Here is a 25,350-nt window from a genome sequence, read left to right on the forward strand (position 1 = left end):
TGCACACAGACGCACACTATTATACACCTACGTGCACACAGACGCACACTATTATACACCTACGTGCACACAGGCGCACACTATTATACACCTACGTGCGCACACTATTATACACCTACGTGCACACAGGCGCACACTATTATACACCTACGTGCACACAGGCGCACACTATTATACACCTACGTGCACACAGGCGCACACTATTATACACATATACGCACAGACACACACTATTATACGCATACGTGCACACAGGCGCACACTAGTTTACACCTACGTGCACACAGACGCACACTATTATACGCCTACGTGCGCACAGACGCACACTATTATACGCCTACGTGCGCACAGACGCACACTATTATACGCCTACGTGCGCACAGACGCACACTATTATACACCTACATACATATGCACACAAGGACAGGTATACCAGCTGCTCTTTTCTTGGGGCCCTCCTGCATACTTTGGCCCCTAATGTCTCCCCAGGCCTGCAGCCATGAATAGAGTTGGGGCCAGTGAGAGGAGATCAGCGCTGACCAGGCTCTCTCCCTGCAGCTGCTCCTCCTCAGCGTCACTCTCCTCGCTGCAGAGATCATGTTCTCTGCAGTCATCTTCCCTCCTCCGCGGCTGTTGCCAGGGTGATATTGGCACTCCTCTATTATTCTGTCTGCACTAGACAGAACAAGCCGATAGAAGATCGCCTACTGACAGCAGCACGGAGGAGTGAGGGAAGTTACTGCACAGCCAGCGGGCCACAGAAAATGAGGTGGCGGGCCTTGTGTTTGACACCTGTGTATTAAGAGAAGCATAGAGTCTAGATCACGTGAGGTCATTATCCCCCTCTACTCTTCCTTAGTCAGACCTCATCTGGAATACTGGGTCCAGTTCTGGGCACCCCACTTTAAAAAAGACATAGACAAACTGGAGCAAGTTCAGAGAAGAGTTACCAAGATGGTGAGCGGTCTGCAAATCATGTCCTATGAGGAACGGTTAAAGCATCTGGGAATGTTTAGCAGAAGAGAAGGCTGAGAGGAGACTTAATAGCCGTCTACAAATATCTGAGGGGCTGTCACAGTGCAGAGGGATCGGCCCTATTCTCATCTGCACAAGGAAAGACTAGAAGTAATGGGATGAAACTGAAAGGGAGGAGACACAGATTAGATATTAGACAGTGAGGGGATCAATGAGTGGAACAGGTTGCCACAGGAGGTGGGGAGTTCAATGGAAGTGTTCAAACAAAGGCTGGACAAATATCTGTCTGGGATGATTTAGTAAATCCTGCACTGAGCAGGGGGTTGGACCTGATGACCCTGGAGGTCCCTTCCAACTATACTATGCTATGATTCTATGATAATGTAAAAACCGGTGATGATGACCGGCCGCCCACTTCATGATGGACTCTGATCATTTCATCCCGGACAATAACAGAAACATTTCTGATGATGTGTAAAGCACTTGGATGACTGCTGATCCCGTCTGATTGAGGAGATTCTTCTATTAAGGTAGATTGGTCCTTAGCTTTTGGTGGGTTTTGACCTCCTGGATAGAAAATAATCTTGGGGTCTTCTTTCTTATGTCCTTAATGTGATGTCTTTGCAGAAAAGTTGTGGTGGAACGCGGAGTGGACTCGGAGCGCCCCCATCAGTGACTGGTAAGAGCCTTTCATAAATCTTGAGTATTACAGACTGAGTTTCCTTAGAATGCTCTACCTGCTATCCAATGGCAGAGATGTATGCGGCGTAGATACCTGCTGGTCTCCTCTGATCTCCAATGGTGGAGATGTATACGGCGTAGATACCTGCTGGTCTCCTCTGATCTCCAATGGTGGAGATGTATACGGCGTAGATACCTGCTGGTCTCCTCTGATCTCCTCATCCAGTGAGTTGGATCAGGTGGTCTCCACATGTTGTTATACTATAAGGCTCAGGGGAATAGTATTTGATCTCTTCCCCATTTCAGGGCCCCTTCACATGGGCGCTGCGATTTTTGGCGGCCCAAATCATGGCTGAAAAATCGCATTAACGAAAAGTAGCTGCAACCAAGTCACTGCTGCATCTAACGTTTTAACGCCGATTCAGATGGTTGGGCTGCAGTGTATATACGCTGTAGCCGAGAATACCGTCGGCCGGGGGGAGAGAGTTCAGCTCTGCTAAACTCCCTTCCCCTCTCCGCCCCTTGCTGGCCGCAGCTAGTCCCTCCCGCGTCCTCCCCAGCCTATGGGAGCTGCCGGCAAGGGCAGGGGAAGGGAGTTGAGCAACGTGAGCCGCTGCTAAACTCCCTCACACTTCCCTTTTCTAATGGTTCTCATAGACTCCTATAGCAACCTATGGGAACAGCCGGTGTATTCTGGCAAAAGATATGTCCAGACCTCTCTCTTTTGGCCAGGCGTAAAAACGGACGTCCAGAAGGTGCATCATATGCGCCATCTCTTCCAGCGGGCGAATTTTACGTACTGGAAAATCGCCTATCTGAACAAACGCATTGGAATCCAGCGATTTTCGGCCAGCGTCTGGCTGGAGATCTATTGACTGGGCATTGCTTTATTAACCTCTTAAGGACCAGACACTCTTTGGGAATTTTTACCCAAGTGGTGGTTTTACTGCCCTATTTTTTTACCTTCAGCTACCAAAATTATTTTTGCTGCGTTTTTTTTTTCTGTGACATATAGGGAGATTTTTCAAAATATCTTTTTCATGTTTTTTTTTTTAACAGCTTTTAGTTTTATTGGGGTAAAAAGCTAAAAAAAAGTGTTTTTCTTTAACATTTATAGTTATTTTTTGGTTTAATTAGTATCTTTTTACTAAAATAAAGTATGGGAATGGTTTCTTCCCTTTTGTTTTGAACGTTTTGATATATAATATATATGATTTTGGATTACAGGGCGTATACGGTGACGGTTTTGGTTGGCATCGGCTTTGGGTTATTTTCTTTTTAATATATATATATTTTTATTTTATTCTGTATTTATTATTTTTTTACTATCTTTGTTCCTCATGATGTCATATAAGACCTGTGGGGGATATTCACATGTTTTTTTTTTGTTTGACACTTTTCCCATGTGGCTGGGGCATCCATAGTAAATGCATCCATAGGACCCACAGTTATAGGGAAAAACATCCCCTGTGGTGACAATAGTCACTGGCAGAGTTAATATGGGTCTGCTAGGACCCTGTAGCTTTGCTGTGCCCGGAGATCCTGGCTGTCACGTGATCACTGGCTCGCGTAGTGGAAGAAACACTTCCACTTTCACTTCTTAGTACTCGGGAAAGGAGAAGGCAGAAGGGGTAAAAAACACTCCTGCTTTCTCCTTCGAGTTCTCAGCTGATTGATTGCAGAAGCAGGGGCTTTAATTCCCCTGCTGTATTTTTACAGTCACTGGGATTAAAGCCCAGGACCTAGCACAGTAAATTTACAGTTCTTGGTCCTTAATGGGTTAATGGGATAACTGATAGGAAGTCCAGAAAAATGTCCTCCTGCTCATTATTACCACAACTAGTAATAATTCCTTTAGTGCCGCAACGTTTGATCCGTACAGATACAATTACAATCACAGAAGAGACTTTCCTATATTATCTTACCCTTTAAGGCTTAGGTTCTCAATCTGTAGAATGTGTCGCCCATGTGCCCGACCAGATTACATGTTGATGAAATTTGATCAGATCGACAAAGTTTAATGCAGAACGTAACGCCGCGCTCCACGGGTTGGGGGTTTTGGTAGAAATTATTCCAATATTTAGATATTTCTACTCGAGTAATACATAAATTGCCCGGCCCAGCCACTGGAGTAGAAAAGGAACGCATGACTGCACTCCAAATAGCAAGAAAGTTATACAAACTTGGAACGCTCGTTGCATTCCAAAGGAAGATCACGTGAATCACTCTGCACATAGCGGTAAATGCCTCCCCATAGATGACGTGACGACAAGCGGTTGGTGTCTAATGCGGACCCTGAGAGGTAAGTGTACATATACATATATACACCTGTCACATGTAGTTGTATTTATGCTTGAGAAAGTCGCTTACAAGCGCTGAAACACGAGGCAAAGGTTTACAAATAAAGAATGGTTTTGATAACCATCTGAATATTGGAATACTTTTTACCAAAACCTCCGACTCGTGGAGCGTGGAGTTACCTTTTGCATTGAACTTTCTCGATTGCCTAGAGCTCCCTGGGAATCGGTGAGCTTATTATCTCCAAAACGTCTCTAGGTGGCTGGATTGTGGACGGGGAATTTTGTGCAACATGACACGGGGTGCTGGTGGGTTTTCCCAAACCTTGGGTTTCCCCACCACGCACCAGGTGAGTGCAGATCTACACTTTATATATAAGACACAATTACGATACATGAGGCGCTGTTCATATGTAAATTGGGTAGGATGGTAGAGGGCATACAGTAACTTACAGATGTAACATTGTAGCCCTCAGTGATAAGCGATATTCACGCATCAGGGTTACATAGATGAGCAAATGTGAAATTTATGCTTACAAGGTGTATTGCTGCAAGGAGCAAGACTTAAAGGGGTTGTCCCGCGAAAGCAAGTGGGTCTATACACTTCTGTATGGCCATATTAATGCACTTTGTAATGTACATTGTGCATTAATTATGAGCCATACAGAAGTTATCAAAAGTTATTCACTTACCTGTTCCATTGCTAGCGTCCTCGTCTCCATGGTTGCCGTCTAATTTTCGCCGTCTAATGGCCAAATTAGACGCGCTTGCGCAGTCCGGGTCTTCTGCTTTTCTCAATGGGGCTCCGTGTAGCTCCGTGTAGCTCCGCCCCGTCACGTACCGATTCCAGCCAATCAGGAGGCTGGAATCGGCAATGGACCGCACAGAAGCCCTGCGGTCCACCGAGGAAGAAGATGCCGGCGGCCATCTTCAGCAGGTAAGTAAGAAGTCACCGGAGCGCGGGGATTCAGGTAAGCGCTGTGCGGTGATCTTTTTTAACCCCTGCATCGGGGTTGTCTCGCGCCGAACGGGGGGGGGGGGGGGGGGGTTGAAAAAAAAAAAAAAAACCGTTTCGGCGCGGGACAACCCCTTTAAGTTCAGATTGCGCTTTAAAGATAGTAAGACAACATGGAAGGTTTAACAATAGGAACGTATTCAAATCCAATTGATAATCAAGCCTCGTGGTGAATAATTGTCCTACGTTTGTAAACTATTGGATCTACTGTGTTTCCCCGAAAATAAGGCACCCCCTGAAAATAAGACACCCTCTGAAATTTGCAGAAGTCCCAAATATAAGGCACCCCCTGATAGTAAGGCATAGTAAAGTGTGCAGGCAAGTCAAGAGGCCTGTCCCCTGCTGCCATCCCCGTTGTCTCCTACCTCCAGATGTATAGGTAGATCTGCAGACAGTCTGCTGTTATCCTGTCCCTGCTGTGCTGTACGAGTGTGCTGTTGTGAGCTCCCCTTGCTGGCTGGAAAAGTCCATACTGTATGTTCTGTTCCTGCTGTACATGTCTGCTGTGATGAGCTCCCCCTGGTGGCCGGAAGCTGCAATACCATCCCTGCTTACAAGTGGTACAGGAACTTCTGTCTGCAGACAGGTACGTTACTTTACAGCCCTTATTTTTTTATGGCTCTGTGTGTGAGTCAGGCAACCTGTGTGTGAGTCCTCAGGCTGGGTTCTCACAGAGCGTATTTCCAGCGGAAATCTCGCAGTTTGGCCACAGCAATAAACAGCGAGATGTCCGCCGGGAAAGCGCTGCTTCAAAACCCACGGCACTTAGCCGCTTGTTTTGAAGCGACCTGGCTGCACACTTTTCCGTTTCTGTGGCCGGTGAATCTGCACCACAGCAGCGGCTTCTCCCAGCTTTGCCGTGACAGATTTGCTGTCCCATGTGGATGAGATTTCTGAGAAATTTCGTCCACAAAGCTGGCCAATTGAGGGATTAGCGGCACATCACAAAGTATAAAGATAGCAGGATACATTACATCATTGGCTACACATTATTACCTAAAAGATTACAGAACATATATTATATCACCAGAGGGTCCCCTCACGTCTAGGGGTTCAACAGATGACCTCCTCATTCTGTCTCTGAAGTGTCCGTACTACTCAGAGCTTCCAAACCTTCTCATCCTTCTGACCTCTTTATATTCTAATACAGCTGACCAAGTCCTCATTCCAACAGGTCACCATGTGTCCGCATACCAAAGCCTTCTAAACAGAAAGGTTCCGCCATATTCCTGTTTGAAGTGGACATCAAACAGTTGCACATGGTTATAAATGTTGACTCCCCGTTGTCTGTATACAAACTTAATTACACCTCTTCCTAGACCAAGATCTAAAGGCCCATTTACACGAGCCGATGATCGCTCAAACGACAATTTGAGTGACCGCTTTGAGCGATCATTTTGCATAAACTATTAAGTAGCTACTCAGCTACTTAATAGCTATTTAGTGTGCAAATGAAGCCTTATCTGAATGCAGTCAATAGCCGGAGGGCTCTAATCTGCATTCAGTTCCTTTGTTCTCCACGGAGAAACAATGCTATCAGTACTCCCCGTGGAGAACTGCTAATAAGGCAACGCAACGATTTTTAGGTTGACCTGAATTTAACGATCAGCTGGCCGTGCACGAAAAGTGCACGATGGCCGCACGTTTAGACGCAATGATTGTCGCTCAAACGATCACTATTTAGCAATTTTTGAGCAATCATCGCTCCATGTAGATTGGTTTTAAATGCCCATTAATGTTGATTTCACCTCTGTGTCCAAGTAAATGGAATTTGCACATCGAAAGAGGGGACATCTCTTCTGGTATGCACAGGACTGGTTTATCCACCTACTCAGCATATTCCAATCAAAGATTCCAAATCGTAATTAAATGTCTGAATAAAATCTAAAAATTCATACATTCAGTATTTTCCTAACAATCCACCCTTAATAAAATACATAAAATCAACATCCAATTAAAAGTTTAAATATATCTTTTGACATATTATGGTTCTATTAATGAATCATTAATAACTAGAGATGAGCGAGCACGCTCGGCAAAGGCAGATAGTCATCGCTCTTCTCGAGTATCTACATACTCGTCTGAGCAATTGTGGGGGGAGAGTGAGATCTCTCTCCCCTCCGCTCCCACCCGCTCCCCGCCTTTCCCCTGCAATTGCTGGGACGAGTATGCAGATACTCGAGAAGAGCGATGACTATCTGCCTTTACCGAGCGTGCTCGCTCATCTCTATTAATAACTTCTAAATGTTTCTTTCAAATGTTCCCTATTTTTCATAACCATGATACATTAGATAAACAACCACATAATCTAATGTCACATTTATTACACTGTTCCCTAAAGTTTCATTTGTTATCAACATAAAACAAATCTTGTCAAATCTGGGCTCGAGGAAAAAATGAAAAACAAAAAATTCAAAAACAGTCGTATGTTGAATACAAATGTCACTTTCTGTAAAAGGGTTTCCTCTTCTCTTGATCTTCTTTAGACTCTAAACCTACAGGGTCTCTGATGCAGGGAAGCAGGGGGATTATTGTGCCCTTACTACTTTTCCTGGTTAGCCAAAGAACAAACCCTAAGGAGGGATCTGTCCCCGCCCATTACATTGATGTCAGTCAATTTCCTCCATTCTCCATGTCCATGGATGTAAGAAGTGCAGGTATCCACCGCTGACTATAGAGCCTGTCTATTTTTTATAGATTTCACAGTTTCAGCTGCCCTCTGTACACCATTTTTTTGCCTTATGGAGGAAGCTATGATGCTTCGCCCTCCTCTGAATTGTCAGCTGGTGGATGTTCTTCAGAAGTCTGATGCTCCGCCCCAGTGACAGTTCAGCAGCAGTCGGGCACACTTGTCAGCTCTTCAGGCTCAGTTGGATAGTCGCAGCATATGGACAGATGCAGCATGTACTTAGAGAAGATGACATTTAACATCACACTTGATAAATCCCAATGTCCTGGCAGAGATAACTCAGTTCCCGAATTTACTCAGTCCAAAATAAACTTGATCCAGAATAAATCAGTTCATGGCAGATGAAGCAAAACCAAAATCGCAGTCCTGGGCCTTGTGTGCTTTTCTTCACCCTTCATTAATAATGGATGAAGCAGGATTGTGTAGGTCCATTTTATCAATCCAGCAATCTCTGCCAAAGTGATTTGATAAGTTTTCTGCTGTAGCAAATCCATATTTCTAATATTCCTAATCTATCTTCATTAGAACACAAGTAACTACTACATACAGAATACATGTAACTCAAGATTATTAGTCATGTAAACAAGTAACATAATAGCAAATATTGCAAGTCCAAGCAATTAGGTTTACAATACAATAATCTTCAATTTATTACCATGATCATCAGTAGTTACATATTTACCACATCCCATTCCTAGATATGTCACAATACTTTTTCACAAGTAACATATATAAAGGTTTCCATCATGTCCTCCTCTCCCTTCTCTCCTCCTGTAACATATATAAAGGTTTCCATCATGTCCTCCTCTCCCTTCTCTCCTCCTGTAACATATATAAAGGTTTCCATCATATCCTCCTCTCCCTTCTCTCCTCCTGTAACATATATAAAGGTTTCCATCATGTCCTCCTCTCCCTTCTCTCCTCCTGTAACATATATAAAGGTTTCCATCATATCCTCCTCTCCCTTCTCTCCTCCTGTAACATATATAAAGGTTTCCATCATGTCCCCCTCTCCCTTCTCTTCCCCTGTAACATATATAAAGGTTTCCATCATGTCCTCCTCTCCCCTTTCTCCTCCTGTAACATATATAAAGCTTCCCATCATGTCCCCCTCTCCCTTCTCTTCCCCTGTAACATATATAAAGGTTTCCATCATGTCCTCCTCTCCCTTCTCTCCTCCTGTAACATATATAAAGGTTCCAATCATGTCCCCCTCTCCCTTCTCTCCTCCTGTAACATATATAAAGGTTTCCATCATGTCCTCCTCTCCCTTCTCTCCTCCTGTAATATATATAAAGGTTTCCATCATGTCCTCCTCTCCCTTCTCTCCTCCTGTAACATATATAAAGGTTTCCATCATGTCCCTTTATCCCTTCTCTCATCCTGTAACATATATAAAGGTTTCCATCATATCCTCCTCTCCCTTCTCTTCCCCTGTAACATATATAAAGGTTTCCATCATGTCCTCCTCTCCCTTCTCTCCTCCTGTAACATATATAAAGGTTCCCATCATGTCCCCCTCTCCTTTCTCTTCCCCTGTAACATATATAAAGGTTTCCATCATGTCCCCCTCTCCCTTCTCTCTTCTCTCTCTTCCTGTAACATATATAAAGGTTTCCATCATGTCCTCCTCTCCCTTCTCTCCTCCTGTAACATATATAAAGGTTTCCATCATGTCCCCCTCTCCCTTCTCTCCTCCTGTAACATATATAAAGGTTCCCATCATGTCCCCCTCTCCCTTCTCTCCTCCTGTAACATATATAAAGGTTTCCATCATATCCTCCTCTCCCTTCTCTTCCCCTGTAACATATATAAAGGTTTCCATCATGTCCTCCTCTCCCTTCTCTCCTCCTGTAACATATATAAAGGTTCCCATCATGTCCCCCTCTCACTTCTCTTCCCCTGTAACATATATAAAGGTTCCCATCATGTCCCCCTCTCCCTTCTCTCCTCCTGTAACATATATAAAGGTTTCCATCATGTCCTCCTCTCCCTTCTCTCCTCCTGTAACATATATAAAGGTTCCCATCATGTCCTCCTCTCCCTTCTCTTCCCCTGTAACATATATAAAGGTTTCCATCATGTCCTCCTCTCCCTTCTCTCCTCCTGTAACATATATAAAGGTTTCCATCATGTCCCCCTCTCCCTTCTCTTCCCCTGTAACATATATAAAGGTTTCCATCATGTCCCCCTATCCCTTCTCTTCCCCTGTAACATATATAAAGGTTTCCATCATGTCCTCCTCTCCCTTCTCTCCTCCTGTAACATATATAAAGGTTCCCATCATGTCCCCCTCTCCCTTCTCTCATCCTGTAACACATATAAAGGTTTCCATCATGTCCCTTTATCCCTTCTCTCATCCTGTAACATATATAAAGGTTTCCATCATGTCCTCCTCTCCCTTCTCTCCTCCTGTAACATATATAAAGGTTCCCATCATGTCCCCCTCTCCCTTCTCTTCCCCTGTAACATATATAAAGGTTTCCATCATGTCCTCCTCTCCCTTCTCTCCTCCTGTAACATATATAAAGGTTCCCATCATGTCCCCCTCTCCCTTCTCTTCCCCTGTAACATATATAAAGGTTTCCATCATGTCCCCCTCTCCCTTCTCTTCCCCTGTAACATATATAAAGGTTTCCATCATGTCCTCCTCTCCCTTCTCTCCTCCTGTAACATATATAAAGGTTCCCATCATATCCTCCTCTCCCTTCTCTTCCCCTGTAACATATATAAAGGTTTCCATCATGTCCTCCTCTCCCTTCTCTCCTCCTGTAACATATATAAAGGTTCCCATCATGTCCCCCTCTCCCTTCTCTTCCCCTGTAACATATATAAAGGTTTCCATCATGTCCCTTTATCCCTTCTCTCATCCTGTAACATATATAAAGGTTTCCATCATGTCCCCCTCTCCCTTCTCTCCTCCTGTAACATATATAAAGGTTTCCATCATGTCCTCCTCTCCCTTCTCTCCTCCTGTAATATATATAAAGGTTCCCATCATGTCCCCCTCTCCCTTCTCTTCCCCTGTAACATATATAAAGGTTTCCATCATGTCCTTTTATCCCTTCTCTCATCCTGTAAAATATATAAAGGTTTCCATCATGTCCTTTTATCCCTTCTCTCATCCTGTAACATATATAAAGGTTTCCATCATGTCCTTCTCCTCCCTTCTCTCCTTCTGTAACCTATATAAAGGTTTCCATCATGTCCTCCTCTCTCTTCTCTCCTCCTGTAACATATATAAAGGTTTCCATCATGTCCTCCTCTCCCTTCTCTCCTCCTGTAACATATATAAAGGTTTCCATCATGTCCCCCTCTCCCTTAACTCATCGTGTAACCTATATAAAGGTTTCCATCATGTCCTCCTCTCCCTTCACTCATCCTGTAACATATATAAAGGTTTCCATCATGTCCTCCTCTCCCTTCACTCATCCTGTAACATATATAAAGGTTTCCATCATGTCCCCCTCTCTCTTCTCTCCTCCTGTAACATATATAAAGGTTTCCATCATGTCCTCCTCTCCCTTCTCTCCTCCTGTAACATATATAAAGGTTTCCATCATGTCCTCCTCTCCCTTCACTCATCCTGTAACATATATAAAGGTTTCCATCACGTCCTCCTCTCCCTTCACTCATCCTGTAACATATATAAAGGTTTTCATCTTGTCCCCTTCTCTCCTCCTGTAACATATATAAAGGTTTCCATCATGTCCTCCTCTCCCTTCACTCATCCTGTAACATATATAAAGGTTTCCATCATGTCCCCTTCTCTCCTCCTGTAACATATATAAAGGTTTCCATCATGTCCTCCTCTCCCTTCACTCATCTTTTAACATATATAAAGGTTTCCATCATGTCCCCTTCTCTCCTCCTGTAACATATATAAAGGTTTCCATCATGTCCTCCTCTCCCTTCTCTCCTCCTGTAACATATATAAAGGTTTCCATCATGTCCTCCTTTCCCTTCTCTCCTCCTGTAACATATATAAAGGTTCCAATCATGTCCCCCTCTCCCTTCTCTCCTCCTGTAACATATATAAAGGTTTCCATCATGTCCTCCTCTCCCTTCTCTCCTCCTGTAACATATATAAAGGTTTCCATCATGTCCTCTTATCCCTTCTCTCCTCCTGTAACATATATAAAGGTTTCCATCATGTCCTCCTCTCCCTTCTCTCATCCTGTTACATATATAAAGGTTTCCATCATGTCCCCCTCTCCCATCTCTCCTCCTGTAACATATATAAAGGTTTCCATCATGTCATCCCTCACCCCTCTCCCTTCATGCAGAGAAAGGAGGAACATCATGGAAACCTTTTATATATGAGCATGAGGGGTCAGGGAAGGCATGATGGAATCCTTTATATATCTTATAGGAGAAGAAGACATGATGAAAACCTTTATTATATGTTACAGGAGGAGTGAAGGGAGAAGGGACCATGATGGAAACCTTTATATATGTTACAGGAGGAGAGAAGGGAGAGGAGGACATGATGGAAACCTTTATAGATGTTACAGGAGGAGAGAAGTGAGAGGAGGACATGATGGAAACCATTATATATGTTACAGAAGGAGAGAAGGAAGAGGGGGACATGATGGAAACCTTTTATAGATGATACAGGAGAAGAGAAGGGAGAGGACATGATGGAAACCTTTATATATGTTACAGGAGGAGAGAAGGGAGAGGAGGACATGATGGAAACCTTTATATATGTTACAGGGGGAGAGAAGGGAGAGGAGGACATGATGGAAACCTTTATATATATTACAGGGGGACATGATGGAAACGTTTATATATGTTACAGGGGGAGAGAAGGGAGAGGGGGACATGATGGAAACCTTTATATATGTTACAGGAGGAGAGAAGGGAGAGGAGGACATGATGGAAACCTTTATACATGTTACTGGAGGAGTGAAGGGAGAGGGGGACATGATGGAAACCTTTATATATGTTACAGGAGGAGAGAAGGGAGAGGAGGACATGATGGAAACCTTTATATATGTTACAGGAGGAGAGAAGGGAGAGGAGGACATGATGGAAACCTTTATATATGTTACAGGAGGAGAGAAGGGATAAGAGGACATGATGGAAACCTTTATATATGTTACAGGAGGAGAGAAGGGAGAGGAGGACATGATGGAAACCTTTATATATGTTACAGGAGGAGAGAAGGGAGAGGAGGACATGATGGAAACCTTTATATATGTTACAGGAGGAGAGAAGGGAGAGGAGGACATGATGGAAACCTTTATATATGTTACTGGAGGAGTGAAGGGAGAGGGGGGCATGATGGAAACCTTTATACATGTTACTGGAGGAGTGAAGGGAGAGGGGGGCATGATGGAAACCTTTATATGTGTTACAGGAGGAGAGAAAGGAGAGGAGGACATGATGGAAACCTTTATATATGTTACAGGAGGAGAGAAGGGAGAGGTGGACATGATGGAAACCTTTATATGTGTTACAGGAGGAGAGAAGGGAGAGGAGGACATGATGGAAACCTTTATACATGTTACAGGAGGAGAGAAGGGATAAGAGGACATGATGGAAACCTTTATATATGTTACAGGATGAGAGAAGGGAGAGGAGGACATGATGGAAACCTTTATACATGTTACAGGAGGAGAGAAGGGATAAGAGGACATGATGGAAACCTTTATATATGTTACAGGAGGAGAGAAGGGAGAGGAGGACATGATGGAAACCTTTATATATGTTACAGGAGGAGAGAAGGGATAAGAGGACATGATGGAAACCTTTATATATGTTACAGGAGGAGAGAAGGGAGAGGAGGACATGATGGAAATCTTTATATATGTTACAGGAGGAGAGAAGGGAGAGGAGGACATGATGGAAACCTTTATATATGTTACAGGAGGAGAGAAGGGAGAGGAGGACATGATGGAAACCTTTATATATGTTACTGGAGGAGTGAAGGGAGAGGGGGGCATGATGGAAACCTTTATACATGTTACTGGAGGAGTGAAGGGAGAGGGGGGCATGATGGAAACCTTTATATGTGTTACAGGAGGAGAGAAAGGAGAGGAGGACATGATGGAAACCTTTATATATGTTACAGGAGGAGAGAAGGGAGAGGTGGACATGATGGAAACCTTTATATGTGTTACAGGAGGAGAGAAGGGAGAGGAGGACATGATGGAAACCTTTATACATGTTACAGGAGGAGAGAAGGGATAAGAGGACATGATGGAAACCTTTATATATGTTACAGGATGAGAGAAGGGAGAGGAGGACATGATGGAAACCTTTATACATGTTACAGGAGGAGAGAAGGGATAAGAGGACATGATGGAAACCTTTATATATGTTACAGGAGGAGAGAAGGGAGAGGGGGACATGATGGAAACCTTTATATATGTTACAGGGGAAGAGAAGGGAGAGGAGGACATGATGGAAACCTTTATATATGTTACAGGATGAGAGAAGGGAGAGGAGGACATGATGGGAATCTTTATATATGTTAAAGCAGGAATGAAGAGAAAGGAGGAACATCAAGGAAACCTTTTATATATGTTGCATGAGGGAAAAAGGAAAATTATGTTCCCTAAGTCTTTCCTGATAAGTTTTGTTCTTGATACCTTCCACCAGTTTTGTAGACCCTGTTTGGACTTGTTCTATTTTATTAATGTCCTCCTGTAGATGAGGTCTCCAGAACTGAACGCAGTATTGCAGACGTGCTCTCACCACAATACAATGGTATCATAATCTCCCTCTCTGTATTGGTAGTAGCTATGCAGCTGCGCATCCTACTTGCTGTATGTGCTGCTTGACCGCACCGTGGACGCATTCTGAGTCCGTCAAAAAGCAGAAACAGGGCTGGGGAGTTGGAGTTGCGGAGTCAGAGTCTCATTTTGGTGGTGTCGGTAGAAATGTACTGACTATGGTATATATATTAGAGATGAACGAGCATACTCGTCCGAGCTTGATGCTCGTTCGAGTATTAGGGTGTTCGAGATGCTCGTTACTCCCTGAAAGTTTTGCGCCATTTTCTGGCCAATAGACATGCAGGGAAGGCATTACAACTTCCTCCTGTGACGGTCCAGCCCTATCCCACACCCCTGCAGTGAGTGGCTGGCGAGATCAAGTGACCGCCGAGTATTTAAAGCTTTCCCGCCTGCTGCTCGCCTCAGACAAACGCTGGCAGAGATTTGGGAGGGTGTAGCTGGTGCTATAGTTAGAGTGTTGGCGTCTTCAAGAACCCCAACGGTCCTTCTTAGGGCCACATCTGACCGTGTGCATTACTGTAGTGGCTGCTGGGAGCTGTTTTGCTAATTAAAAAAAAAAAAAATTAAATTTCGGGCGTGCAGGCTATAGCATTCTCAGGCTGCAGTCTGTACTACATAGGATAGGGGCAGTATTGCTCAGGCAGGGACAGTGGGTATTGTGGAATCCTGTGTCCAAGAACCCAAACGGTCCTTCTTAGGGCCACATCTTACCGTGTGCATTACTGTTTTGGCTGCTAGGAACAATTTTGCACCGTTTTTTTTTTGTCATCTTGGGCTCTGCAGAGTATTGCGTTCTCAGTCTGCAGCCAATTATACAGAGTATAGGGGCAGTATTGGTGAGGCAGGGACAGTGGTAGTGTAGAATCCTGTCAACAATTCCCCCCAAAAAGCTCCTTCTTAGGGCTACCTGTGACCCTCTGCATTTCACTGCATGGCTGGTGTCAGTTTAGGTGAATCACTATTGTATATTGCACAGCTAGGCCTGCTTGCAGGCTTCCGTATAATTTTTTGTCCTGGGTGCAGTTTGCGTTACATATTAAGCGCTGTTTCCCTCCAACTGCACGCCAATAATTCCAAAATTTTGTACACCGCTGTGTGTCTGCTATCAACTGCAAGCACAGTGAACAGCGACAGCCCCCGGATAGAGGGAAAATCAGATGCATGATATATAGCCTGCATTGCATTTTCCCAAAATTAAAAAAAAAATACTTCTTACGGCTAGCTGTGATCCTCTGCATTTCACTGCGTGGCTGGTGTCAGTTTAGGTGCATCACTATTGCATATTGCACAGCTAGGCCTGCTTGCAGGCTTCCGTATAATTTTTTTTTTGTTTGCGTAACATAAGCGCTGTCTCCCTCCAACTGCACGCCAATAATTCAAAATATTTTTACACCGCTCTGTGTCTGCTCTATTCGTAATCCACCATGCTGAGGGGTAGGGCTAGAGGACGTGGACGCGGGCGAGGACGCGGAGTTCCAAGTGAGGGTGTGGGCACAGGCCAAGTTCGTGGTCCAGGTGAATCGCAGCCGGCTGCTGCGGTATTAGGAGAGAGGAAAGTTTCTGGGGTCCCAAGCTTCATATCATAAATTTTGGGTCCACGTCGTAGACCTTTATTACAAAATGAGCAGTGTGAGCAGGTCCTGTCGTGGATTGCAGAAAGTGCATCCAGCAATGTATCGACCACCCAGTCTTCTACGACGTCCACTGCTGCAACTCTGAATCCTCTGGCTGCTGCTCCTCCTTCCTCCCAGCCTCCTCACTCCATTACAATGAGACATTCTGAGGAGCAGGCAGACTCCCAGGAACTGTTCTCGGGTCCCTGCCGTGATCGGGAAAAAATGGTTCCTCTCCCACCTGAGGAGTTTGTCGTGACCGATGCCCAACCTTTGGAAAGTTCCTGGGGTCCGGGTGATGAGGCTGGGGACTTCCGGCAATTGTCTCAAGAGCTTTCAGTGGGTGAGGAGGACGATGACGATGATGAGACACAGTTGTCTATCAGTGAGGCAGTAGTAAGGGCAGTAACTCCGAGGGAGGAGCGCACAGAGGATTTGGAGGAAGAGCCGCTGGATGATGAGGTGACCCCACCTAGTTTGATAAGCCAACTGAGGACAGGTCTTCAGAGGGCGAGGCAAGTGCAGCAGCAGGACAGGTTGGAAGAGGCAGTGGGGTGGCCAGGGGTAGAGGCAGGGCCAGAGCGAATAATCCCCCAACTGTTTCCCAAAGCACCCCCTCGCACCAAGTCACCGTGCAGAGGCCAAAGTGCTCTAAGGTGTGGCAGTTTTTCACTGAGAGCGCGGACGTCTGACGGACAGTGGTGTGCAGCCTTTGTCGCGCCAAGATCAGCCGGGGAGCCACCAGTACCAGCCTCACCACCACCAGCATGCGCAGGCATATGATGGCCAAGCACCCCACAAGGTAGGACGAAGGCCGTTCACCGCCTCCGGTTTGCACCACTGCCTCTTCCCCTGGGCCCCAACCTGCCACTGAGATCCAACCCCCCTCTCAGGACACAGGCACTACCGTCTCATGGCCTGCACCCACACCCTCACCTCCGCTGTCCTCGGCCCCATCCAGCAATGTCTCACAGCGCAGCGTCCAGCTGTCGCTAGCACAAGCGTTGGAGCGAAAACGCAAATACGCCGCCACGCACCCGCACGCTCAAGTTTTAAACGTGCACATTGCCAAATTGATCAGCCTGGAGATGCTGCCGTATAGGCTTGTGGAAACGGAGGCTTTCAAAAACATGATGGCGGCGGCGGCCCTGTGCTACTCGGTCCCCAGTTGCCACTATTTTTCACAGTGTACCATCCCAGCCCTACACCAGCATGTCTCCCGCAACATTGTATGTGCCCTCATCAACGCGGTTACTGGGAAGGTCCACTTAACAACGGACACGTGGACAAGCACAGGCGGGCAGGGCCACTATATCTCCCTGACGGCACATTGGGTGAATTTAGCGGAGGCTGGGACAGAGTCAGAGCCTGGGACCGCTCACGTCCTACCCACCCCCAGAATAGCAGGCCCCAGCTCGGTGCTGGTATCTGCGGCGGTGTATGCCACCTCTACTAAACCTTCCCCCTTCTCCTCCTCCTATGCAACCTCTACCTCGCAATTAAGATGTGTCAGCAGCAGCAGCACGTCGCCAGCAGTCGGTGTCGCTATCAAATGCCCCTCTTGTCTTAGAAAATACTTGCCTTTCCACATAGCTGTTGTCGCTTCCACTTTTGTTTTGTGGCTTCACTGTTGTTCATTGGCTCTTATTCGCATCTGAAGGTTTGATTTGGCCCATGGAGGCAAAATTCACGGTGGAGGCACGGAACCCAGCCTGACCCTGGGCCCGCTAATGTGCTTCCCACACAGACTATAGCGGGTCCAGGTCATGCTGTCTTGGCCTTGTAATGCCATCTCCTGTAAACCCTCCCCATCCTCCTCCTCCTCCAACAATGAAAACATTCTTGGCAAATGGTTAAGCTTTGGTCCCTCTTACGGCGGTCCAAGAATTTCACCTAAACCGGCACAATAGGAATGCCCCCCATCCCCCCTGTCCCTCTTAATCCTGGCCACAGTTCCGAAAACCAACTGAATACAACCGGGGTCGTATTTGATTATCCCTAGCTGAAGCATTCAGCCGACCGGTAGAGCAATAGCGGCTTCCATCTTGTTGGTACTGATAATAATTACATATTGTAGTGTACAGCTGAGGTAGGAATAGAGCCGACTATAGAACACAGCATCCCTGCAGGGCTGGGGACAGAGGAGCAGCAGGCACATACCCTTGGTGGAAGCAGGCCAGCTGAGATCCACATACTCCCAGACTGATTTTGGACTGATGAGGCCTTTACTTGTGATCATCTTTGGTAATTCCTGACAAAGATGAGTGCTATAGCCAGAAACTAGCATTGCTAACACTTTGAAATGGTCAACAGAAAACATATGAATGAAGCCTTTCCATATTTCTGATTGAGATGAGGAGGAGTGCCGACGTTTAGTTCCTAGAATATCCTTTTTCATTGCTATCAAATGCCCCTCTTGTCTCACAAAATACTAGCTGTTGTCGCTTCCACTTTTGTTCTGTGGCTGCACTGTTGTCCATTGGCTCTTATTCGCATCTGAAGGTTTGATTTTGCCCATGGAGGCAAAATTCACGGTGGAGGCGCGGAACCGAGCCTGACCCTGGGCCCGCTAACGTGCTTCCCACACAGACTATAGCGGGTCCAGGTCATGCTGTCTTGGCCTTGTAATGCTACCTCCTCCTCCCGCTTGGGGTCAGGGGAGCAGCAATGCGCATCATGAATTTTCTCTCGTGTAACCACAGTTATCGGAGAGACTTGTTTGGGCCAAAGGAGTGGAGCGTAACTGCATTAACGTTACAGGGGTCTGCCTATACTTCAGCTGCAGAAATGTTACAGGGGTCTGTCTATACGGTTATAAATGAAATGTTACTGGGCTCTGCCTATACTGCTGCAACTGAAATGTTACTGGGCTCTGCCTATACTGCTGCAACTGAAATGTTACTGGGCTCTGCCTATACTGCTGCAACTAAAATGTTACTGGGGTCTGCCTATACTGCTGCTATGGAAATATTACTGAGGTCTGTCAATACTGTAACTACAGAAATGTTACTGGGGTCTACCTAGACTTCTACAACATAACTGTAAGTGGGGTCAGCTTATACCTTTGAAACAGGAATACTACAGGGGTCTGTGCATAGTATGGGTGCACTAAGTTTTCCCATCGCGGTGTTCTACGTATCTGGCCCCCCAAAAAACCCAGTCTGACTTGGGTATGTAGTGTGGGCCGAAGCCCACCTGTATTTTATCGGACGTTAGCTCTGCTATCCGGGGCACTGCAATGGGATTTATTTATGTACCGTCGGTGGGTTCCAGGGAGCCACCCATGCTGTGGGTCCACACAGACTTCCCAGAGTGGAGTTGTACCTGCCTGTGACTATTTATAAAAAAAAAAAAACAGTCTGACTGGGGCATGCAGTGTGGGCCGAAGCCCACCTGTACTTTGTCTCACGTTAGCTCAGCTATCTGGGGCACTGCAATGGGACAAACAAGAGGAGCAATACAGCGCTAATGAGACGTTCACAGCTGCGCTAGCATTGGAGTCCACTGTAGGCCCGCGATTGCTGAGGGTTTGTGCAGAGGCCTATGTCCCGGGGGAACTGCAACTGCGCCAGGTTGGGTCTGTGGAGCTTTTTCCTGCTAATCCAGTCATTGGAGCGGGGAAAGGAAAGGTAACTGATTTACTGAGCCCGTCGCAGATGAACTAGCATCGAAGTCCGCTTCATGCCTACGATTGCTGAAGCTGTGGGCTGAGGCCTATGTCGTCGGCGCGGTGCAAGTCTGCCATGTTTGGCCGCTCTGATTTATTTATTGTTCATGTCTTGGGTTGCCTAGGACCCACCTATGCTGTTAGGTGCACACTTAGTTCCCATCGCGGTGTTTGACCTGTCTGGCACAAAGACACTGACTGACTTGGGTAGGGGGCAGAGTGCAGATGGCTTTCCGCTTACGGTGTCGATTGAGCTATGTGACACCTAGACAGAATGAATACTGTGTGGGCACATGGATTCCCCATTGCTATGTAACTCATGCCCACGTTTGCAGCTCCTGATGGAGGTGGCACAGGATTGTAATGAAGATCGAACGTCAATTTCTCATCGATTCTCTACAGCATTGTGGGCTATCGCCCAGCCCCTTTTAAAGAGGGTCGCTGCCTGGCCCTGCCAACCCTCTTCAGTGTGTGCCTTCGGTTCCTCCTCATGGCAGACGCACTTATAAATAGACATGAGGGTGGTGTGGCTATGCAGCCAGCGTGTGGCATGAGGACAGCTAAAGGCTGCCCAGGGACACTTTTGTGTGCGCTGCGGACGCAGGGTCGTGCGGGGGGTTGGGCAGCATGTAACCCAGGAGAAGAGGCAACGGAGTGTCCCGCAGGCAGTGATTGTGCTTGGTTGGAGGTAGTGTGGTGCTAAGGTATGCCTTACTAAAGAGGGTTTGTCCGAAGTAAAAATTGTGAGGGAGGTGGGCTTACTCTTGCCGCTATTGTGGCTTAATAGTGGGACCTGGGAGCCTGAGATGCAGCCCTGCATGTAGCCCCTCGCCTGCCCTATCCGTTTCTGTGTCGTTTCCATCACTTTCGTAGGTTTTGAAGATTTGCACAAATGAAAACCTTAGCGGAGCATGGCTGATATACAAAAATGCTCGAGTCACCCATTGGCTTCAATGGGGTTCGTTACTCGAAACGAACCCTCAAGCATCGCTGGAAGCTCGACTCGAGCAACGAGCACCCGAGCATTTTGGTGCTCGCTCATCTATGAATATTAATGCATCCAATGTGCAGTAATCAACTTTTGTGTCTGATGCAATGCTCTCTGAAATCCCAGTAGAATCCGCACATCAAGCCCATTAACAACACCCAATATACAAGTTCTGGGACTAAGACCAAATACTTGTGTCTAAAATTTACAGAATCCCAGACCAAGTCTATTAAATCTGCCACATCTCGGACAGTCTGAGTTTAATCTAATTTCCATATTAAACAACTTTAATGGAGTACAATAAACTCCATGCACTAAATATCATTGTGATACTCCTTGATGTTCAGCTAGAGAGATTATTGGAATCGTACACAACACTGCAGCCCATCTATCTTCACTAACACAGCTCAAATCTTTTTACCATTATTGGGAATTGCTGTAAATAGTAGGAAAGCATCTGATTATATAAATAAGATATCACACCCTTCACAGCTCCAGAACACCCGAGACGATTCCCCAAAGTGTGATGGACTGTGAGCACATTTACTAACCGGCCTGAGCAGCCATCGCTTGTCATAACTGAAGGAAGTGGAAAAAATAACTATTGGGATCGTTATAAAGATCTCTAAATTGTTCCAAAGACCCCCAGAATGTATTTGTTCCACAGAGACCCCCCTCCCTTCTCCCACGGTGAAAATCCCTCCAACCTAAAACCCCTGGCAGGTTAGGGTTTTTCCGTAGGGGGTGTATATAGTGAGTCCAGCTACCTGCAAAATCTTCTTAAAGGGGTTGTCCCGCGCCGAAACGTTTTTTTGTTTTTTTTTAACCCCCCCCCCCCCCCCCCCCCCGTTCGGCGCGAGACAACCCCGATGCAGGGGTTAAAAAAACAACCCGCACAGCGCTTACCTGAATCCCGGCGGTCCGGCGTCTTCATACTTACCTGCTGAAGATGGCCGCCGGGATCCTCTGTCTCCGTGGACCGCAGGGCTTCTGTGCGGTCCATTGCCGATTCCAGCCTCCTGATTGGCTGGAATCGGCACGTGACGGGGCGGAGCTACACGGAGACGGCATTCTACACGAGCGGCCCCATAGAAGACTGCAGAAGACCCGGACTGCGCAAGCGCGGCTAATTTGGCCATCGGAGGGCGAAAATTAGTCGGCTCCATGGGAACGAGGACGCTAGCAACGGAGCAGGTAAGTGAATAACTTTTGATAACTTTTGTATGGCTCATAATTAATGCACAATGTACATTACAAAGTGCATTAATATGGCCATACAGAAGTGTATAGACCCATTTGCTGCCGCGGGACAACCCCTTTAAGTTTATTCAATTATTTAATTATTACAACTATTGTTGGATTTCTTCAGGTTTTTTTTTTAATGTAAGATCTATTTCGAAAACAAAATGGTTCCCCAGGTATGCAGTGTGAAGGTAGCTTCCAATTACCACAGTAGGGAGGTATATCTAAAGAGGGCAGTGAATGGCACAAAGTAGGAGTCGCGTGCCATTACTAATTCACATGATCGCAGGAGCTTCCGGCACCAGAGTGATCTGGTCAGGACAACCTTACTGATAAAGTTTTTGCTACTGGGAGAGAAACTTGTTATTTACATGAAATCGAGTGCGTTAAATCTGAAGTCAGCATTCGCCTCGGACGTCTACATCTCACGTTTTAGACCAACTACAGTTTGGCGGCAGCTCGGTAGATTGGCCCACATACTGATGCATGGCAACATTATAACTGCTGCACCATTACCTGTATCCTGCAGCATCGGGGCACATCTGAGCAGGTCGGTAAGCTGATGGCAGTAGTTGCCAAGACTATATAATTCGAGATGAGGCAAGCACAAGCTTGTAGTTGGTAATACTGTTTTCTTATGTAGCTAGTATGTCTGTTTTAGCATAAAGATGAGCAGGCGGAGCCGTCAACCATCCAGACCATGTGTGCTACATTTGTGGTAAATATACCGCATGCGTTCAGCACAAAAGAAAGCGAAGATTGCTTAGAAGCATTATTTGGGGTTTAAAGTTGAAGATCAAGACAAAAGATGGGGACCTCCCATCTGCTGCACCGTGTGCCACACTGGCCAATGGCAAGAGGAAGGCAATGCCGTTTGCTGTGCCTATGATTTGCCGTAAGATCATCACTCGGACGGCTATTTCTGCGTGACCATGAGACTACAGTGCTAATACCGCCTGCGTGTTGTGCTACTGAAAGTGACAATACAGAAGTGGATCATGAGGATGACGATGGTGCTGCTGACGCATGTTATGAACCAGAATCTGAACAGGATAAGCCTCACCTGCTGAGCCGATCTGAATTAGATGATCCGGTGAGAGACTGGTCTTTATCAGAAGAGAAGTCTGAAATGTTAGCCTCCAGATTACAGGAATGGAACTTACTACCAAAATGTGCAAAAACGTCACACTTTCGTGATCATCATGCAAAATTAGCCTCATAATACAAGCTGGAAAATGACATTTGTTTCTGTAGCGATGTGCATGGCCTTATGCCGGAGCTAGATTGTGACTATGTACCTGAGCAGTGGCAGAGCGAGCCTGAAGGCTGTACAAGGCGACGAAAAGCCTTCTGTTCCCATTGCTCAGAACCCGACGGCAAAATCCAACTCCAGATTTGGACTCTGCACACGGTTTAGTACAGGACAGATGAAATACCCCAAGCAGCAGACTTTTTTTCTGTGATCTAGTGTATTAAGAAATATAAATACATTTGGTAGATTTACATATATGGTTGATTATATGTTACTGACACTAGTGGTTACATACCAAATCAAAGTAAACCGCTACATGTGATGTGGTGACGGTATTCGGTGCAGGTCTCACTGATTAAATGGAAGTATCATATGGAACTTATAAAATATCAGTCACTTTGATTTTTTTTCTTTCTCCAGGTGAAGACAGCAGGAGCTCCCAGGAACACCTCCTGTTATCTCCATACTATGATGTAGAAGATAGTCAATCACAGATCAACACAAAAACAACAGGATTTTTGTCTTCACAACATATTAGCGAATCAAACCTGGAGGGGCAGCAGGCAATTCACACAGAGAAACCATTTCCATGCGTAGAATGTGGGAAGGGTTTTACCCAGAAATCATCTCTCGGGAGACATCAAAGAAAGCACAGAGGAGAGAAGCCTTTTTCATGTCTTGAATGTGGAAAATGTTTTACCGAGAAATCCCAACTTAGACAACATCAGAGAAGTCACACAGGGGAGAAACCGTTTTCGTGTTCTGAATGTGGGAATTGTTTTACAACTAAAAGAAATCTTGAGAACCATCAGAGAATTCACACAGGAGAGAAGCCATTTTCATGTCCTGAATGTGGGAAATGTTTTACCCAGAAATCACGTCTTATGGAACATCAAAGAATTCACACAGGGGAGAAGCCATATTCATGTCCTGAATGTGGGAAATGTTTTACCCAGAAATCACATCTTGTGGAACATCAGAAAATTCATACAGGAGAGAAGCCATTTTCATGTCCTGAATGTAGGAAATGTTTTACATCTAAACATTACTTCAAGAAACATCAGAGAATTCACACAGGAGAGAAGCCATATACATGCCTAGAATGTGGGAAATGTTTTACATTTAAACAGCATTTTGAGATGCATCAAACTATTCACACAGGGGAGAATCCATTTTTATGCTTAGAATGTGGGAAATGTTTTACATCTAAACAGTACTTTAAGACACATCAGAGAATTCACACAGGAGAGAAAACATATTCATGCCTAGAATGTGGGAAATGCTTTGCTTTTAAACAGCATTTCAACATACATCAGAGAACTCACACAGGGGAGAAACCATTTTCATGTCCCGAATGTAGGAAATGTTTTGCCCAGAAATCACATCTTGTGGAACATCAGAGAATTCACACAGGAGAGAAGCCATTTTCATGTTCTGAATGCGGGAAATGTTTTACTCAGAAATCAAATCTTGTGGAACATCTGAAAATTCACACAGAAGAGAAGGACTTTTCATGTCTGGAATGAGGGAAATGTTTCACATCCAAATAGTATTTAGAGACACATCAAAACTCACGTTGGGAGATGACGTTTTAACCCCTTAATGACGCGGCCCCTTTTTCTATTTCCCTTCCCCCTTCAAAAAAATTGTAACTCCTTTATTTGTCCATCGACGTCGCTGTATGTAGGTTTGTTTTTTGCGGGACGAGTTGTATTTTTCAATGGTGCCATTTACTGTACCATATAATGTACTGAAAAACTTTTAAGAAATTCTTGTTTCTACGGCGCACAAACGGCAACAAAGGCGACATAATAACTTTATTCTATGGGTCGGTACGATTACTACGATACCAAACTTATAGAGGTTTTTTTTTACTATATATTTTTTTTCTCAAAGATATTTAATTTTTTTCATTTATTTTCTGCGGTCATTTTGTGCGCGCAATAACTTTTTTATTTTTCCATCGACGTAGTTGAACAAGGGCTCATTTTTTGCGAGATGTCCTGTAGTTTCCGATAGTATCAATTTGGAGTATATACGACTTTTTGATCGCTTTTTATTGCGTTTTTTTCTGGGAGACAAGGTAACTAAAAAGGTGCATTTCTGGCGGGTTTTTTTTTCGGACGACGTTCACCGTGCGGGAAAAATAATGCGCTACTTTGATAGAGCGTCTTTTACAGATGCGGCC

General features: G+C 45.4%; 1 protein-coding gene across 1 annotated transcript in view; it reads left to right on the forward strand.

Annotated features, from left to right (window-relative positions):
* The window catches only part of LOC136591016 (gastrula zinc finger protein XlCGF26.1-like), a 34,415-nt gene extending 9,065 nt beyond the window's left edge, over positions 1–25,350 (forward strand). The window contains exons 6-7 of the mRNA XM_066588466.1: positions 1,603–1,654; positions 23,583–25,350. Of these exons, the coding sequence (XP_066444563.1) occupies positions 1,603–1,654; positions 23,583–24,688 (1,158 nt within the window). The 3' untranslated portion in view covers positions 24,689–25,350. The remainder of the gene's footprint in view (positions 1–1,602; positions 1,655–23,582) is intronic.

The sequence above is a fragment of the Eleutherodactylus coqui genome, chromosome 1 (assembly GCF_035609145.1).
Source record: "Eleutherodactylus coqui strain aEleCoq1 chromosome 1, aEleCoq1.hap1, whole genome shotgun sequence".
Taxonomy (NCBI): Eukaryota; Metazoa; Chordata; class Amphibia; order Anura; family Eleutherodactylidae; genus Eleutherodactylus; species Eleutherodactylus coqui.